The 19,002-nt window shown below is 44.4% G+C and overlaps 5 protein-coding genes and 1 long non-coding RNA gene across 9 annotated transcripts; 4 read left to right on the plus strand and 2 right to left on the minus strand.

The window, feature by feature from the left end:
- Window positions 1-131: 131 nt before the first annotated feature.
- Window positions 132-10,461, minus strand: LOC120450337 (DCN1-like protein 4). 4 transcript variants are annotated; one of them, XM_039633306.2, is made up of 7 exons: window positions 10,355-10,461; window positions 6,275-6,323; window positions 6,048-6,219; window positions 1,683-1,774; window positions 1,261-1,514; window positions 993-1,200; window positions 132-868 (listed from the first exon to the last, which is right to left on the minus strand). In XM_039633306.2, exons 3-7 carry the CDS (start codon window positions 6,158-6,160, stop codon window positions 786-788), a joined length of 750 nt encoding a protein of 249 aa, XP_039489240.1. In that variant the 5' UTR covers window positions 6,161-6,219; window positions 6,275-6,323; window positions 10,355-10,461; the 3' UTR covers window positions 132-785. The 4 variants fall into 4 exon arrangements, with proteins under 4 accessions (XP_039489240.1, XP_039489239.1, XP_039489238.1 ...); XM_039633305.2 differs by lacking the exon at window positions 10,355-10,461 and adding an exon at window positions 9,835-9,924; XM_039633304.2 differs by lacking the exon at window positions 10,355-10,461 and adding an exon at window positions 6,891-6,999.
- On the plus strand, window positions 3,049-5,455 carry LOC120450336 (lysosome-associated membrane glycoprotein 5). The gene is made up of 5 exons (XM_039633303.2): window positions 3,049-3,423; window positions 3,568-3,650; window positions 3,711-3,959; window positions 4,321-4,730; window positions 4,787-5,455. Exons 1-5 carry the CDS (start codon window positions 3,324-3,326, stop codon window positions 4,827-4,829), a joined length of 885 nt encoding a protein of 294 aa, XP_039489237.1. The 5' UTR covers window positions 3,049-3,323; the 3' UTR covers window positions 4,830-5,455.
- LOC120450334 (tectonin beta-propeller repeat-containing protein) lies at window positions 7,180-11,900 on the plus strand. The gene is made up of 6 exons (XM_039633300.1): window positions 7,180-8,359; window positions 8,416-9,812; window positions 10,036-10,299; window positions 10,357-11,056; window positions 11,115-11,696; window positions 11,760-11,900. Exons 1-6 carry the CDS (start codon window positions 7,295-7,297, stop codon window positions 11,796-11,798), a joined length of 4,047 nt encoding a protein of 1,348 aa, XP_039489234.1. The 5' UTR covers window positions 7,180-7,294; the 3' UTR covers window positions 11,799-11,900.
- LOC120450338 lies at window positions 11,637-15,032 on the minus strand. The gene is made up of 3 exons (XR_005616266.1): window positions 14,922-15,032; window positions 11,839-11,931; window positions 11,637-11,778 (listed from the first exon to the last, which is right to left on the minus strand). It is a non-coding gene; the product is annotated as an uncharacterized LOC120450338 (long non-coding RNA).
- LOC120450335 (tectonin beta-propeller repeat-containing protein-like) lies at window positions 12,580-16,987 on the plus strand. Its single transcript, XM_039633301.1, has 6 exons — window positions 12,580-13,446; window positions 13,503-14,899; window positions 15,123-15,386; window positions 15,444-16,143; window positions 16,202-16,783; window positions 16,847-16,987. Exons 1-6 carry the CDS (start codon window positions 12,595-12,597, stop codon window positions 16,883-16,885), a joined length of 3,834 nt encoding a protein of 1,277 aa, XP_039489235.1. The 5' UTR covers window positions 12,580-12,594; the 3' UTR covers window positions 16,886-16,987.
- A 662-nt stretch (window positions 16,988-17,649) lies between these two features.
- On the plus strand, window positions 17,650-18,901 carry LOC120448352 (protein FRG1 homolog). Its single transcript, XM_039630318.2, has 5 exons — window positions 17,650-17,799; window positions 17,853-18,035; window positions 18,099-18,297; window positions 18,358-18,557; window positions 18,694-18,901. The coding sequence occupies exons 1-5, from the start codon at window positions 17,741-17,743 to the stop codon at window positions 18,839-18,841; spliced, it is 789 nt and encodes a 262-aa protein (XP_039486252.1). The 5' UTR covers window positions 17,650-17,740; the 3' UTR covers window positions 18,842-18,901.
- The last annotated feature ends 101 nt before the right edge of the window (window positions 18,902-19,002 follow it).

Genomic DNA, 19,002 nt, shown 5'->3' on the forward strand with positions numbered 1-19,002 from the left:
GTTCCGATTCTGATTTGTATTTTTAAGTATTGATATATACAGATATTTCAAAGCCTTCCTTGTGAGTTTTGAACTGCTGTTCAAAGAAATGTTTTCCATACAAAACCCTTTTACAAAGTAAACACGAAATAAAATGTGCCACAACTTCACTTAATAATTTTATTAAATAATCCCCAGATTTTGTTTTTCTACATTGATTTAATAACGACTACGAATACCCCACTATTGGTGTATATTTCGTTTAGATTTTGACTATGACTGCTGATATCTTGAAGGGGTCGCTTGGGTTGGATTGTATCTTCTAGATTAGGTCTATTCCGGGTCTCTTGGTTATTGCCATCGTTTCATTCTCTGGGATTACTCTTTACAAGCTGGCCCGTTTTGGCTCTTGTTGCTGTTCTTGTTTTATTATTTTTTGTTTTTGTTTTCAAAGGAGGCCTTATAAGTAGAAAATTGTGGTTTTAGTTTTTAGTTGTCGTCGTTACTACATAAATTATTACATTAAATATATTATCAATAGTTTAGTTTCATAGTTGGTTGCTTTGCCAGTGTACGCAGTCTCTCCAAAATGCCTTGTGTTTCCGTGTGGGTGTGTGTGTGCTTGAGTGTTTTTGGATCTGAGTGTGGATGTGGGTGTCAGTGAGTGTTCTGTGGTTATGTCTTATAATTCCGCCGATCTTATCTCATCAGCATTCCCATCGCATCCCATATCCGTCTCCGAAAAATCCCTTCCGCACTGAGCTCCCAAAGTTGAACTAGAAATAGGCGACTCTATACGGCTTTTCTCAGCTAGACCCGGAAGTGGTGGAGGTGACCTGGCTCCGCTGCAGGCGCAACCATTCCACAAACTCATCCAACATGACGGGCCCTGCAAAGACATTAAGATTACTACGTGTTCAGTTCTATAAGGTTATTTTAACTTATATATGGGCTTTAAAAAAATTGAGAACTGTTGCGCAATGCAAAGCTTTTGGCGCCTTTATATTACTTACAAGCTCCGTCAATATCGTAATTTGATAAATCAATGCTAATGGTGCGCGAGAACTCCAGAATATTACACCACTGATCTTTGTTGATCGCCTTGTACTTTGATTGCTCTAGAAATTGTGCAAACTGTGGATACAGAGGCCAATGTTTGCCCAAAAGAAGTTGAAGCATGGCTTTGGCAGTGAGTATATCCATACACCGTTGGTCCGAGTCCTGCCGAATATGCACAGCCTTATTAAAACCAGTTCATGTTTATTTAAATAGATTACTGACCTTGGCAAAGTCGTAGGCGTATCTGTAGATGCTTTTAAAGGAGTTGGGATCGTTGAGTATGCTGCGCAGATAGTCCAGTTTCACAACCATTTTCGCTGCCGAATCGCAGTCCAGTTCTGTGAGGCCCTTTAGCCACTCCTGCTGACTGAAAAAGCCCATCTGGGTGGCGCCCATTTTGTAGGCCAGCACAAGCATCACAATATTCTCAGGCTCCACGCCGATATCCTCGCAGAATTTCTCCATGCCATCGGGACCTGTGAATCAGTTTATTACATAAGTATTTCGAAGAATTAATAAATAAAAAATAAAATTCTTTATGTATCTAGAATTTGGGATCTAAATATTTGAAAACCTTGAAATTCATAGCGATTTAAAAAGATAGCCGATACATTTACAATGCACTGCAGTGTCATCTAACTCACCCAATGTCTCCGGTTCATCTGGAGATGTGTATTCCTGGAACCATGTCAAGCAACGCTTTTGACTGAAGCCATCTTCCGCTCTGATATGGCGTCTGTAGGATAGAAACAACAGGTTTTTGACTTGAGCAATGATTCAATCAAATTCACACACTCTGCCATCCTAATTGTATGGAATATGCCTTCAGCACGTATAGACCAAAGTTTTAATCGAATCGAATCTGTCGCTAATGCCGTGTGGCCTCTTTTGTTTATTCTATTCGACTTGCCTCTCCTTTGGGGTTTGTCTTTGAGTATTGGCCCCTAAAAATAGCGATAGTAAACATGGCAGACCAGAGACGAGGCCATTGCCAAGAGCAGCGGCGCACAGGGAAGCAAAGAACATAATGGCAACCCAGATATGACAAATCGAATTAGGAAACCAGAGGCTTTTGGGAGGCAGTAGGGCATTGCCTCCGTCGATGCATTATAAATGATCATTGAATATACATAGCTGCCATTACACACAGTATATTATAAACATTTGAAAACGTGGGGATTTTCCTAGATGGTATAGGCATTTAACTTTTTAAACAATGTAAATAATACAATTTTTTTTCAATATATTATATTGTAAATAACACAATGCCGACGCAAAGTCGACTATTGTATATAAATGAAGAAATGAAAATCCGCTGTGGCTGTCAGATTAAAACGAGTTGTACACTAGTTGTAAATATAAAAAAGCTCGACTTAAAATAAATTATATAGTTCAGGAAGATTCGGAATATAAGTGAAAAAGTAAAAATTGGGGGTTAACTATTAAAAATACGCACGGATTGATACCTAATTGTTGAAATTTGGGAATTTTCAATAAATAAAATTTTTGTCCGTTCGATACAAGGCGATAAGTTAGTTGTACCACTTTTAGAAAACCCCGCTTGTTTAGTGGTAAATCAGCAATAGAAAACTAAATATCCTATGCGCATAACTTTTGAATCCCTGAAAAAATGCAATTAAAAAATATTAAATTTTTTATCGCTACAAATGCGATTGTCACTTGTTTTTTACCTAGCGCAACCTGGTGGCGGTTTCATTTGCTGTCAAAAATATTTTAAGACGTCGAAAGAAATTGAAAAAAAGATGCACATAAATATTTATTTATTTAACGCTGTGTGCTTAATTTATAAATCTAAGCTACAGCAATAGCAGTGAGTTTCGCCTGATGATCAATTATATACATATATATTTATACATTATATACATATACATATATAATTTTGGTTAATGTAACCTTCGTAAGCTAACAGCTAAAAATGTTATGAATTAGACTTGAAAATATTTTATAACATTTTTCTTTCAGTGCACTCATATGTATGTATGTACATATTTAAACGCACATCTCCTCCAGCGTCCACCAACTGCGCAGGCGAAAAGCGAGAGTGAAGTCCCGTCGCAGGATAAGGGGGGAGCGGGCTGGAAAAGTGTGGAAGTGGATGCGGGATTGGGTAGATTTGAGGAGACGGCAGGACAGTCCATTCTATTTGGGCCGCAGTTGTGCGCAGGACCCGAAACAGGAAACACGTCGTAGTTGCGTCGAGCGGAGACTGCAACGTAAAAGTCATTGGAATTGCCCACAGATTGCACAAGGATTTGCTAAAGAAAATGAAACTGTCCGGTCTTAGGCAGTCCTTACCTAGGGACCAAGGATTGGGCAATTGCCTCAACGTAGCACTGATTTACTCAGTGCTCCTAGCACTTCTGAGTGAGTAGTAGAGACATTTGGGGCAGGAGATTTGGGATTCGTAGGTGGTGAAAGCCCCAAAAATCGATACTGTCGAGGACGGTTTTGTGACACACTGACTGAAAATTGAACAAAGAGTAAAACCTTTGTTTCCACTCCTTTTAGTGACCGCCGCTCAGGGATTGCAGCTTAGTGCCTTCACAACGAAGACGCCGCGGGTCAGCAAGTACACAACCAAGTCGCCATCGGTAATCCATGTCTGGGTCCTATAGGTTCCCTGTCCTAGCTAATCAGTAAATCTTTCCCAGGCCTCCTCCATGAACCACGATGCCACCGCCTCGCTGTATCGTTTTAATGCCACAAACGGCATAACTTGCATCCTGATGCAGGTGGACGGACTTATCAGCATTAAGTACCGGAATAAGCTGAACGAGGATGTGGAGGCCGATTTGTACATGCCGGATGATCCCCAGCTGAGTGGCGAGTGTGTCGAGTCCAACATGGAGATTCTGACCATGGACTTTAAGGGTTTCCGGCTGTCCATGACATTTAAAAAGGTGCGTGGGTTGGATATTTACCAGATGGGAAAGCTTCCACTCAGCCAAAAAAAATTGGGGAAATTGTTTATCGTATAGGTGTAGAAAATACAGTAGTTTGCCCGTACAAAATTCACTCAGAAACCAATCAATAAATATGATAGAACGGCATAGATAAATAGGCAATGCAATTAAGACCTAGTGCTGCCTAGGCAGGTTTAAGCATTGAGAATACATTATAGCCAATTACACTAGCAAGTACAACAGCAAACTATCTATCTAATAGCAAGGTGGAAACTTCCCACGAATGAAAATAAGTAACGTTAAGGTCAGGGGTTGTTAAAGGTTGGCTATTGAATAATGTTTGAACTTTGACCCACAGTCGTCCGGCGGCGAGGGTTGGTATATCAACCTGTTCGAACTGACCTACTCGTCCTCCAACTGGCTGTTCGAGCACCCGGACCGACCCAACTTGGACGTGAGGCTGACCTCGCCCGCTCAGACGCCAATGTACTTCCCCACGCCAGTTGGCAAGTCCTACGTCTGCGACAAGGAGCAGACTGTGATCATGTACGCCCCGCACGATTCCGGCGACCTGTCGGGACATATAGCCAAGCTGTATCTGCGCGACATGCACATGCAGAGCTTCATGTTCAAGGACAGCGGCAAGTGGGGCCCATCCTTCCACTGCAGCGCCACAGGATCCTATCGCGATGAGACGGCGCCCTTGGCTGTGGGAACTGCACTGGCAATTGCCGTGCTACTGACCATATCCGGTTACGGCGGTTGGAGGTGATAATTGTAAGCCAAAGTGCCCAAAGACCATTTTAAAGGTTTATTCGTTACAGGTACTTTAAAATCAAAAAGGTTCAGTACGGTTCCATGGAGTGAGCGGAGCAGACCCAAGATTCAAGTGAAGCGTTCGTTTTTGTTCAACTATTTGATCATATCGTTGTCTACACATATCCCCACGTTTGTTGGATCTATTGCAATCCTGTAGTCCTATTTTAAAATTAAGAGTTGTCCCGGCAGATACTGAGATTAACATTTACGAGGTTATTGAAATCAACTAAAAATACATATATGAGAAATGCAAATGTCTTCCATATTGTTAATGTATAAAATAATAGCGCACCATATATGATTATTAAATGTTAATATATATCATTATTAATCAAAAAAACTATTATTTATCAGGCAAACGAATATAAGTGAAAGACCAAAGTCTGTATCGTGGACGGCATATTAAATCTTAAACTCATATTTCAGCAATTCTAGCGATGCATCTATTTCCAAATATCTTTTTTTAATGACACATTGTTGAACGAAATCTCCTGCACCGCCTATTAAACATTCATTATCTCTTATTCCATTTAAAAGTTTGCCAATTGAAATACCAGAGGATATGTATGGGGGGAAAGATATAGGAACTCCTTATGCTTTTGTTTATAATTAGTATTAATGAGTTTAATTAAAGTGGAAATAAATACTGATGCCTGCTGATAAACATGGGGTTTTAATTGACCATTTTTTTATTGGAATCAGACGCATCGATGGAATTGATTGGTAATTTTTCAACACACCTAAATTACGTTGTTGCATGGAGTAAATAATTGGCATATATAAATTAACTGACTTGGTTTAGTCTTATCCTGTTTAGTATATCGGCAATCATTTTTGCCACCTAATGCCTTTTAAGATAAGAAAGTATTTGGATATAAAATATGTCCATATATATTAAAAGGTGAGTAACAGACGGATTACTTTGAAACATTCTATAGAGCTTCCGCAAGTGAATCCATTTTCATTTTACGTGGATAAATTAGTTATATGGTAATACCATTGTTATTTGTTTTTTTTTTTTCGATGGGCCTAAATAATGAAACCGAATCTCAATATGTCAATAGGAAAATGATATCATACAATTGAATAACAATTTCTTCAGTGGCAATTGTCAGTACCATAGATTCATATCTGCTTGTTCTATCGAAATTTATCAGGCATCAATGGCCTAGGAATCTGTACACGGGAAACCAGATGCTTTTCACCGGAACAGATGATACAACACCGAAGGGCCTTTGTTCATGTTTCCTATTTTCCTCCACTCACCTGCTGCTCTGTTGTGTGGGTATGCTGGTGTAGCTGGTTCGGGCCCTCTTCGGTTGACCATGATCCATGTTGTCGCTAATAGTATCTGCAGCTCGGCGTTTTCCCCGTGGCATGACTTATTGTGATGTGATTTCCAGAGTCAGTCCGTTCCGTCCGTCGAATGTAAGTTTTGCTGTGGACACACTTAGTTCATTCGCTTTTTTAGAAAATGTTTGGAATGCACTTACCACAGTGTTTCCCGATATGACCAGTTCACTTTAGCTCCGATGTGGTTAACTGTGGGGTAGGAAAGAATCCGGTTAAAATGGAGCCTTAAACACTTGGTGGTACGTTATTTTTAGGGGAGTTTTTCGGGCAGACCGACCACCCCCGATACGCGGATGCAGCGAAAGGTTTCACGGAATGCACAGGACATCGCGGTATACATATAGTGGCTATAGTATATACATATATGGTCGATATATGCGTGTCTACCAGATGAACGTTTGTACTCTGTAGGCGTATGTACATATGTTTTACTACTCCAGAGCACGAAATACCGGCTGCTGGAAGGGCCTCGGACTCGCTTCGGTTCGCAATACCGGGTCTACGGGCCGGGGCGTACGGCTAATACGGGGGATTGGTCCGTGGTCGGCCTCCGGGAGCCACAGTCAGCAGCTGATACGACCGACCGACCGTCTGGCCTGCGCGTGCTCGCTTTTCTGCGTCGAACGTCGCCTCGCCGAAGAGCGTAGTTCACGGCTGTCCCTTACAAATGCGACCGGTTAATGGATCCTCAACTAGGTGTACTCGGTTTTATGGATCCGCCCGTACAGTTAGCAGAAAAAACGGCTAAATTTTTACCATATTTTTCAAAATCAATCAAAATTTCTTGGCGTCAATTAGAGCTGAGCTATAACCACTCGCAATAGTATCGATATATTTCGTCGTTCTAGTCGGTGCAAAGGACTATCGGTGTTTTGGATTCGATAGATGGTGGTTAACGAAATTTAACGGCACTTTAAAATGTACATTGCTGTCACACGTCCTTTGAATTTAATTATTGGTTTTCCTATTCACCTATATTTTTATTTATGCTTAATCCAAACCCAACAACCTTAACGATACTATCGCTTGGGACTTAGAAAACAGTTGTGCCATCACTGGCTAGACAGCTCTATCTTCTGAAAAATCAATTTTTCCAATTTGATTGTAAACACGATGCCAGACAGAAAGAGGATACTTTCATTTTAGTAATAGATCTCAGGATGCCGAGCTCCTATCTTTTTGCCGCCAGCAGTGAAGGGCGCGTCTACACGCTGTCCACCACCTCCGGAGCGTGGCGCGAACTTCCCTACCTCGGATTGGAGTTCAAGAAGATCTGCGCCGTGCCCAATTTTTTGTGGGCCATCGGCGGCGACCGCCAGGTGTACGTTCACGTTCACGGTCTGGACGTGCCCATTCGGATTCGGGAGGAGTCGTACGAGAACGAGCGCTGGCTGCCCATAGAGGGCTTTTCGAAGACCCTGCTGCCCACGGATCGGTACAGATACTCCTCCGCCGATGGCAGTGTGGAGCGTGGTGTGGACAAAATCCGACTGCCTTCCATGGCCTGGCAATGGGACGGGGACTGGCACCTGGACCTAGAGCTCGATGGACAGCCGCTGCCCGAGGATGGTTGGATGTACGCCTTGGACTTCCCGGCCACGTACTCGGCAAAGAAGTCGTGGAACTCGTATGTGCGACGACGTAAGTGGGTGAGATATAGGAGGTATGCCGCCTTAAATAGCTGGTGCGCAGTGGCACCCCTGCACAAGGATCCCACCCAGGAGCCCTTCATAGACGTGGCCATAGGCGGTACTTGTGTTCCCAACGCTCCTGCCGGCACTTTGTGTGTCTGGGCTATTACCGCCCACGGGAGAGCCATGTTTCGCACGGGGGTGTCCAAAACGGCGCCCGAGGGACTCCGCTGGACAGCTGTACCCACGCCCACGGGCAGTGAACTCGCCCAGATCAGCGTTGGGCCTACAGGATTGGTATGGGCAGTTCTCTTTAACGGACGAGTTATTGTACGCACGGGTGTTACCAGAGACAACCTAGTCGGTGACTCGTGGCTGGATGTCAAGACCCCCGTGGCCGCCTGCAGCTTGCGCATTGTTCATGTTTCCGTTGGCACTGATGCAGTGTGGTGTGTGACCAATGATCATCACGCCTGGTTTAGAAGAGGCGTCAAGGGTGAGGCAGCGGGCATAAGCGAGGACTCCGCCATCGGCAAGGGCTGGGTGGAAATGGTAGGAAACATTTCAATGGTCTCTGTTGCGGCCAACGATCAGGTAAACCAGCGTTTAGCCTACCTAATTATCCTAGATATAAACTTATTTTCCCGCAGGTCTTTGCAGTGGGAGCCGCTGATCGTTGTTTGTACCACCGCTCTGGGGTGACCCCGGCCGATCCCACTGGAAAAAAATGGCGTTTAATTCAATGTCCCATGCAAATCAGCCGCACTTCTAGCTCTCTATCCATAGTCTCTCGTAAAAGTGGTGGAAGTAGTTCAACTCCGGGCTCAAAGCACCAGAGCTTCTCCAATTTGTACTCTAAGGAGAAGGAGAAGGGTGTTGTGGAGACGTGTGCAATAATTGAAACTGTGGTCAACAGCTCTACGGGCTCCTGCTCTAGTAATGGGGGCCCCCCTGGTCTTCTTAGGAACGAACGTTGGAAACTCAGTGCTGATTCACCTCCGACTATAGGAAGTCTAAACCTCAACGATCGCCACAAGCAGAGAACGGCGGCGCTTCGCGAAACTTCGCATGCTTCCAGTGCTCCCGCAGCGGATGTGGTGGAGGTGATTACTGGAAAGTTTGAGACACAACTGAGGAATCCAAGAGCTTGGTCTCCCGTCCGAAGTGTTGGCTCCGTTGTTGGCACCGAAGCGCATCCAGAGAGCGATTCGACTGTGTTTGAGTCGGACTCCACGCACCATGGATCGGATGTGTTTTTGGGAGAAGATGACGACCATACGGGATCTCAATTTTGGACAGAATGCGGGATACTATGGAGCTGCGTAGCTCCAGGTGCTGTAACCGTGGATGCCAGCAACATGCCCAATTGGTTTAATGAGCAGACGAGCGACAGTAAAGTGGATGTGAATGCCAATTGGCGGAAGGATATTCTTAGCAAGTTGCAGCGACGGCAGGAGAAACTCGCCAAACTGCAGACTGTGGCCAAGTTCGAGAAGGCAGTGGAGCTTTCTTCGTGGGTCAAATCGGCGGATGCGCGCTATCAGCGACCTGGGGGCGAGTTTGAGGATTGCATCATCGAACTCGAGTGGGTAAGCAGCGGCACTGGAACAAATAGTGGTGAAAACTCGCAATCCGGTGACTCTGGCACTTTTACAGTACTGAGTCCGGATGGAGCCGCCACAAAGATTCAGTTTCCGTTGTCAGACATCACCTGTGTTCAGTGCTGCAGCGAAGCAGGAGCACCCCGGATCGCCATTCATGCTCCTCATCTTCCCGTAAACTGCTCGCCCGTTAGTCTACAGTTCTCCAGTGACTCGGAAATGGAGGACTGGTTGTCTCACCTGTCGTCAGTTTGTAGCCAGATAAACACTCTGGTGGGAAAACCGGCAGGCAAGGCGATCTGGATAACCAGTGAGTTGGGCGATGTCTTTGTATTCGATGCCGCCAACATGAAGGCACAGCAGACAAGTGAACCCGGTGAGGGATACGTGGAGAAGATGGATGTTTCCACTTGTGAAACTCCATACTACAATACTCTTTACAATGGGTAAGTGGGTTTAAAAACTTACCTGTCGGAAGAAGTTTCTATTATATGCGACACGAAATGTATACTGTTATGATGTAACAAAAAAATTTGAGTGATAGAAAAATCAAGTAGTAGAGTTGTCTGGAATTCAAGCTATTGCATTGAATACCAGAATCTTCTATTCCGGTACAATCCTAAAAGTTTGAATACTTTAATAATTATATCCTGTTTATGCTGTTTGCAGAATGCCGTGTGGTACTGAGCTTGAGATATCTGGCTGTGTGTACGATGACGCTGACCAGATTCGCTTTGACTTGCAGTCGCATTCTACAGTAAAAGTTCAGCCTCATCGTGTGGAGAAGCATCGGGTCATTGCTTTGCACCTAAATCCCCGCTTTAATGAACGCACCACGGTGCTCAACTCGATGAAGGGATCCGAATGGCTGGACGAAATTCGCAATGACAAAGTGGCCTTTGCTCCCGGATCAACTTTTTCGTTGAAAATTAGGTAGGAATAACAAATAGGAAATGAAATCGGATACCTAATACTTGTATATACTTACAGAGCTCTGCAGGATCACTACTTGATTATCGTGAACAATGCGGTTTATACCGACTACAAGTACCGCATCGATCCGGAGAGCGTGACCCGGCTTTATGTAAGCGGCCGCATTAAGCTATTCAATGTACTTTACCGATGCCCCTCCGTAATTGTCTCAATGGAACGTATGCACTGGCGACAAATGGGCGGTCACGTCAAAAGGATTTTCAACAGCGGCGTGGATGTGGTGTGGGGCATATCCTGCGACAACACTGGCTGGGTTTACAACGGTGGCTGGGGAGGTATGTTCCTGAAGGGCTTGGAGGGCTCCGGCAAAATTAACCCAATGATTGACACACACACCTACTATGTGTATGAGAATCAGCGCTGGAATCCAATTAGTGGTTTCACGGCGAAGAGTCTGCCCACGGATCGGCATATGTGGAGCGATGCTACTGGGCGGCAGAAGCGGAGCAAGGAGCACACTAAGCTGCTTTCTACGCACTGCGAGTGGGTCTCCGATTGGGCCATTGACTACAACATTCCTGGGGGCGCGGACAAAGAGGGCTGGCAATACGCCATCGACTTTCCCGCCAACTACCATGCCCACAAAAAACTCACGGATTGCGTGCGTCGGCGAAGATGGATGAAGCGATGTCGTCTTAGCAGCAGCGGACCATGGCAGGAGCTAAGTCAGTCCAAAATCCTCGATGCTGCTCTGCAAGTATGTTTCTACTTAAAGAATTATAGATTTTGTTGATTATTAAATCCTTACCCACTAGGTATTGGATGAAGATATGGATCATAGCTCTTCGGGGGAGAGAAACACTGCTGTGGCTGCCTGGGCTATTGCCTCCAATGGGGATGTCCTAATTCGGCATGGTGTATGCAGTCTAAACCCTCGTGGCGATGCCTGGGAGCACATCGCCAGCGACCAGCCGCTCGTCGGGATCAGCGTGGGGCCAACGGGTCAAGTGTGGACTGTGGCGCGCAATGGCATGGTGTTCTTCCGGTATGGAATCAGCAGGCAGAATCCTTGCGGCGATGCTTGGCAACAAGTGGAGGCTCCCGCGGGAGTGACCTTTAAAGCGATAAGCATAGGTCGGGCTGGGATTTGGGCGCTGGACAACCAGCAACGTTTGGCTGTGCGTAAGGAGATTTCGAGGACTTTCCCTGAGGGCTCCCACTGGCAGTTTCTGCCCAATGCCCCCAATGTGCCGCCGCACACTGATCAGCATTGTGGCTTTCGGTCGGTGTCTGTGGGCTCCGAGGTGTGGGCCATCTCCCTCAATGGAATTATCTGCAGGCGCTGCGGCATCACGAAGGAAAATCCTGCAGGAGTAGGATGGAATCTTGGCATTGCGGTAAGTTATCTATACATTGGGTTTGTTGAATTCCTAATTTTCAAAATACCCTCTACATTTTAGGGCCAATGGCAAAATGTCTCTGTCGAAGGATATATGTAATGGATTTAGTTTCGATATTTGTGCATTCCTATTTACTTACAAACGATCCTGTTTGTTGTATTTATTCATGTTTACAAGCTTATAAGCGACTATGCCAACGCTTTTTCCAAAGTATTTGAAAATAAGATGTTTCCTATAAGCAATTTACATATTTAAAACGTATTATTTACACATATTTACTTAAAACGTATAATAATTTATAAGAAAGCTATGTCATATGTCTAAGATAAACTATTAGACCAGATGCAAATGTACATTTTTTGTTTAGTTTAACAAATCAAGCAGCCGTGATTTTTCTTTATTGTAAGCAAATATATATTGAATTACAAGAATAAATATATTTATGTGATGACTTGGTAATATTTATTTACTTATTTATTTATATAATGATAGCGAGTAATTACAAATTACAAGCTAACAATAAGAAATAGCTATAGTCCTTCAGCGTATGTATATACTTACGGTGGTTGTACAATTTAAATGTTTGGATCTAAAAATATCATTATAATATTTACATTGTTGATTTTGCTTCTTTTAACGTAAAATTTTATATTTTACTAGAAATTAAAGATTTGGTAAGGAATTTTAATACGATTTCAGCATTTTATGTTCTGAAATCAAAATGTATTAGGTCTTACTTATCTTAATAATCTTATCTTATCTTAATAACAAAATATTTGATTAATTTTTTTTACAAGTTAAATAATGGTTTGAATCTTTGCTTTCTTTAAATGACAGTATTTTATTGGAAAGCTATCGATAAACGATAGACCAATACATTGGGATATTTTATCTCATGTTTGTTTATAATGTTGTAAACCAAATTAAATTTTCGAAGACCCTGCTGCCCACGGATCGGTACAGATACTCCTCCGCCGATGGCAGTGTGGAGCGTGGTGTGGACAAAATCCGACTGCCTTCCATGGCCTGGCAATGGGACGGGGACTGGCACCTGGACCTAGAGCTCGATGGACAGCCGCTGCCCGAGGATGGTTGGATGTACGCCTTGGACTTCCCGGCCACGTACTCGGCAAAGAAGTCGTGGAACTCGTATGTGCGACGACGTAAGTGGGTGAGATATAGGAGGTATGCCGCCTTAAATAGCTGGTGCGCAGTGGCACCCCTGCACAAGGATCCCACCCAGGAGCCCTTCATAGACGTGGCCATAGGCGGTACTTGTGTTCCCAACGCTCCTGCCGGCACTTTGTGTGTCTGGGCTATTACCGCCCACGGGAGAGCCATGTTTCGCACGGGGGTGTCCAAAACGGCGCCCGAGGGACTCCGCTGGACAGCTGTACCCACGCCCACGGGCAGTGAACTCGCCCAGATCAGCGTTGGGCCTACAGGATTGGTATGGGCAGTTCTCTTTAACGGACGAGTTATTGTACGCACGGGTGTTACCAGAGACAACCTAGTCGGTGACTCGTGGCTGGATGTCAAGACCCCCGTGGCCGCCTGCAGCTTGCGCATTGTTCATGTTTCCGTTGGCACTGATGCAGTGTGGTGTGTGACCAATGATCATCACGCCTGGTTTAGAAGAGGCGTCAAGGGTGAGGCAGCGGGCATAAGCGAGGACTCCGCCATCGGCAAGGGCTGGGTGGAAATGGTAGGAAACATTTCAATGGTCTCTGTTGCGGCCAACGATCAGGTAAACCAGCGTTTAGCCTACCTAATTATCCTAGATATAAACTTATTTTCCCGCAGGTCTTTGCAGTGGGAGCCGCTGATCGTTGTTTGTACCACCGCTCTGGGGTGACCCCGGCCGATCCCACTGGAAAAAAATGGCGTTTAATTCAATGTCCCATGCAAATCAGCCGCACTTCTAGCTCTCTATCCATAGTCTCTCGTAAAAGTGGTGGAAGTAGTTCAACTCCGGGCTCAAAGCACCAGAGCTTCTCCAATTTGTACTCTAAGGAGAAGGAGAAGGGTGTTGTGGAGACGTGTGCAATAATTGAAACTGTGGTCAACAGCTCTACGGGCTCCTGCTCTAGTAATGGGGGCCCCCCTGGTCTTCTTAGGAACGAACGTTGGAAACTCAGTGCTGATTCACCTCCGACTATAGGAAGTCTAAACCTCAACGATCGCCACAAGCAGAGAACGGCGGCGCTTCGCGAAACTTCGCATGCTTCCAGTGCTCCCGCAGCGGATGTGGTGGAGGTGATTACTGGAAAGTTTGAGACACAACTGAGGAATCCAAGAGCTTGGTCTCCCGTCCGAAGTGTTGGCTCCGTTGTTGGCACCGAAGCGCATCCAGAGAGCGATTCGACTGTGTTTGAGTCGGACTCCACGCACCATGGATCGGATGTGTTTTTGGGAGAAGATGACGACCATACGGGATCTCAATTTTGGACAGAATGCGGGATACTATGGAGCTGCGTAGCTCCAGGTGCTGTAACCGTGGATGCCAGCAACATGCCCAATTGGTTTAATGAGCAGACGAGCGACAGTAAAGTGGATGTGAATGCCAATTGGCGGAAGGATATTCTTAGCAAGTTGCAGCGACGGCAGGAGAAACTCGCCAAACTGCAGACTGTGGCCAAGTTCGAGAAGGCAGTGGAGCTTTCTTCGTGGGTCAAATCGGCGGATGCGCGCTATCAGCGACCTGGGGGCGAGTTTGAGGATTGCATCATCGAACTCGAGTGGGTAAGCAGCGGCACTGGAACAAATAGTGGTGAAAACTCGCAATCCGGTGACTCTGGCACTTTTACAGTACTGAGTCCGGATGGAGCCGCCACAAAGATTCAGTTTCCGTTGTCAGACATCACCTGTGTTCAGTGCTGCAGCGAAGCAGGAGCACCCCGGATCGCCATTCATGCTCCTCATCTTCCCGTAAACTGCTCGCCCGTTAGTCTACAGTTCTCCAGTGACTCGGAAATGGAGGACTGGTTGTCTCACCTGTCGTCAGTTTGTAGCCAGATAAACACTCTGGTGGGAAAACCGGCAGGCAAGGCGATCTGGATAACCAGTGAGTTGGGCGATGTCTTTGTATTCGATGCCGCCAACATGAAGGCACAGCAGACAAGTGAACCCGGTGAGGGATACGTGGAGAAGATGGATGTTTCCACTTGTGAAACTCCATACTACAATACTCTTTACAATGGGTAAGTGGGTTTAAAAACTTACCTGTCGGAAGAAGTTTCTATTATATGCGACACGAAATGTATACTGTTATGATGTAACAAAAAAATTTGAGTGATAGAAAAATCAAGTAGTAGAGTTGTCTGGAATTCAAGCTATTGCATTGAATACCAGAATCTTCTATTCCGGTACAATCCTAAAAGTTTGAATACTTTAATAATTATATCCTGTTTATGCTGTTTGCAGAATGCCGTGTGGTACTGAGCTTGAGATATCTGGCTGTGTGTACGATGACGCTGACCAGATTCGCTTTGACTTGCAGTCGCATTCTACAGTAAAAGTTCAGCCTCATCGTGTGGAGAAGCATCGGGTCATTGCTTTGCACCTAAATCCCCGCTTTAATGAACGCACCACGGTGCTCAACTCGATGAAGGGATCCGAATGGCTGGACGAAATTCGCAATGACAAAGTGGCCTTTGCTCCCGGATCAACTTTTTCGTTGAAAATTAGGTAGGAATAACAAATAGGAAATGAAATCGGATACCTAATACTTGTATATACTTACAGAGCTCTGCAGGATCACTACTTGATTATCGTGAACAATGCGGTTTATACCGACTACAAGTACCGCATCGATCCGGAGAGCGTGACCCGGCTTTATGTAAGCGGCCGCATTAAGCTATTCAATGTACTTTACCGATGCCCCTCCGTAATTGTCTCAATGGAACGTATGCACTGGCGACAAATGGGCGGTCACGTCAAAAGGATTTTCAACAGCGGCGTGGATGTGGTGTGGGGCATATCCTGCGACAACACTGGCTGGGTTTACAACGGTGGCTGGGGAGGTATGTTCCTGAAGGGCTTGGAGGGCTCCGGCAAAATTAACCCAATGATTGACACACACACCTACTATGTGTATGAGAATCAGCGCTGGAATCCAATTAGTGGTTTCACGGCGAAGAGTCTGCCCACGGATCGGCATATGTGGAGCGATGCTACTGGGCGGCAGAAGCGGAGCAAGGAGCACACTAAGCTGCTTTCTACGCACTGCGAGTGGGTCTCCGATTGGGCCATTGACTACAACATTCCTGGGGGCGCGGACAAAGAGGGCTGGCAATACGCCATCGACTTTCCCGCCAACTACCATGCCCACAAAAAACTCACGGATTGCGTGCGTCGGCGAAGATGGATGAAGCGATGTCGTCTTAGCAGCAGCGGACCATGGCAGGAGCTAAGTCAGTCCAAAATCCTCGATGCTGCTCTGCAAGTATGTTTCTACTTAAAGAATTATAGATTTTGTTGATTATTAAATCCTTACCCACTAGGTATTGGATGAAGATATGGATCATAGCTCTTCGGGGGAGAGAAACACTGCTGTGGCTGCCTGGGCTATTGCCTCCAATGGGGATGTCCTAATTCGGCATGGTGTATGCAGTCTAAACCCTCGTGGCGATGCCTGGGAGCACATCGCCAGCGACCAGCCGCTCGTCGGGATCAGCGTGGGGCCAACGGGTCAAGTGTGGACTGTGGCGCGCAATGGCATGGTGTTCTTCCGGTATGGAATCAGCAGGCAGAATCCTTGCGGCGATGCTTGGCAACAAGTGGAGGCTCCCGCGGGAGTGACCTTTAAAGCGATAAGCATAGGTCGGGCTGGGATTTGGGCGCTGGACAACCAGCAACGTTTGGCTGTGCGTAAGGAGATTTCGAGGACTTTCCCTGAGGGCTCCCACTGGCAGTTTCTGCCCAATGCCCCCAATGTGCCGCCGCACACTGATCAGCATTGTGGCTTTCGGTCGGTGTCTGTGGGCTCCGAGGTGTGGGCCATCTCCCTCAATGGAATTATCTGCAGGCGCTGCGGCATCACGAAGGAAAATCCTGCAGGAGTAGGATGGAATCTTGGCATTGCGGTAAGTTATCTATACATTGGGTTTGTTGAATTCCTAATTTTCAAAATACCCTCTACATTTTAGGGCCAATGGCAAAATGTCTCTGTCGAAGGATATATGTAATGGATTTAGTTTCGATATTTGTGCATTCCTATTTACTTACAAACGATCCTGTTTGTTGTATTTATTCATGTTTACAAGCTTATAAGCGACTATGCCAACGCTTTTTCCAAAGTATTTGAAAATAAGATGTTTCCTATAAGCAATTTACATATTTAAAACGTATTATTTACACATATTTACTTAAAACGTATAATAATTTATAAGAAAGCTATGTCATATGTCTAAGATAAACTATTAGACCAGATGCAAATGTACATTTTTTGTTTAGTTTAACAAATCAAGCAGCCGTGATTTTTCTTTATTGTAAGCAAATATATATTGAATTACAAGAATAAATATATTTATGTGATGACTTGGTAATATTTATTTACTTATTTATTTATATAATGATAGCGAGTAATTACAAATTACAAGCTAACAATAAGAAATAGCTATAGTCCTTCAGCGTATGTATATACTTACGGTGGTTGTACAATTTAAATGTTTGGATCTAAAAATATCATTATAATATTTACATTGTTGATTTTGCTTCTTTTAACGTAAAATTTTATATTTTACTAGAAATTAAAGATTTGGTAAGGAATTTTAATACGATTTCAGCATTTTATGTTCTGAAATCAAAATGTATTAGGTCTTACTTATCTTAATAATCTTATCTTATCTTAATAACAAAATATTTGATTAATTTTTTTTTACAAGTTAAATAATGGTTTGAATCTTTGCTTTCTTTAAATGACAGTATTTTATTGGAAAGCTATCGATAAACGATAGACCAATACATTGGGATATTTTATCTCATGTTTGTTTATAATGTTGTAAACCAAATTAAATCAACATTCTGTACATTTTGGGACCATGTCAGACTACGACCATGCACGCATAAAAAAATTGGTTCTAAAAGGAGAAAAACATAAGTGAGTTCTTACATATCTGCGAATAGCATCCTATTGAAATTCTTGTTTTGTAGAAAAAGCAAAAAACGCAAGAAGGAAAAGGATGAGGCTGGATCTTCCAAGAAGCCCAAGGTAGTGGTGGACGAGGATGCAGTGGAGCATGGCGGCTGGTGGGCAGCAAAGACGGCAGCCGACATCACCGGCACAGTGTCTATTGAGTTTGGCGATAGGAGTTACCTGAAGGCCATGGATAATGGGTAAAATGGAAAAGATCTGTTCATTGCTTCTTTAATTATTCCGGGGGTCTTTACATGTTTTAGTCTCTTTACATTGGGGGCGCCCCACAACGCCGGCGATGGTCCAGATCCCGAGGAGATTTTCACGGCCTTCCCCATCAACGACCGAAAGGTAGCCTTCAAATCTGGCTATGGCAAGTACTTGAAAATTGAAAAGGATGGAATGGTAACGGGTCGCTCCGAAGCTGTGGGTGGTATGGAGCAGTGGGAACCCGTTTTTGAGGTAAGTCTTTCATTTATTGAATATTCATATTTTATATACCTTATATAAACGAAATTGAAGGAAAAACGAATGGCTCTTTTATCCGAAACCGGCCATTTCATGTCTATCGATCCGGAAGACGATGCCTGTGTGGCATTGCGAAAGAAGGTGGGTCAGCATGAGATCTGTAAGGTGCGGAGTAATGCCAGCAGGGATGTTATCATCGATACGGAGCCCAAGGAAGAAAAGGGAGACTTGGGCGAAGTCGAGAAGAACTATGTGTAAGTTCAGCTGATGATGTACTGGTGCGCTTCCTCACTACGTGGACTGCCGTACATAAACTAGTTTTTTATAGAATTTAAAAAGATGAAAATCCGTTTTGACCATTTCAAATAACGAACCATTTCTTATTTTTAGGAAAAAGTTTCAAAAGTTCCAAGACAAGAAGATGCGCATCAATCAGAACGATGTCAAGGAACTCGAACAGGCCAAAGCTCTGGGATCTTTGCATGAAACTCTTCTGGATAGACGCAGTAAAATGAAAGCGGATCGGTATTGCAAGTAACCCGATTCGATCAGTTCATTGTTCCCCAATCATTAAACATTGTAACCCATAAAAAAGGGACCGTCCTTTCTCGATTTCACTTTGAAACTGTTAAGGATGTCATATACTTTTTTACATATGTCTTTATAAATAACGGAATATATTTGAATAGGGTACGTGTT

This window comes from Drosophila santomea, chromosome 3L (genome assembly GCF_016746245.2).
Source record: "Drosophila santomea strain STO CAGO 1482 chromosome 3L, Prin_Dsan_1.1, whole genome shotgun sequence".
NCBI classification, from domain to species: domain Eukaryota; kingdom Metazoa; phylum Arthropoda; class Insecta; order Diptera; family Drosophilidae; genus Drosophila; species Drosophila santomea.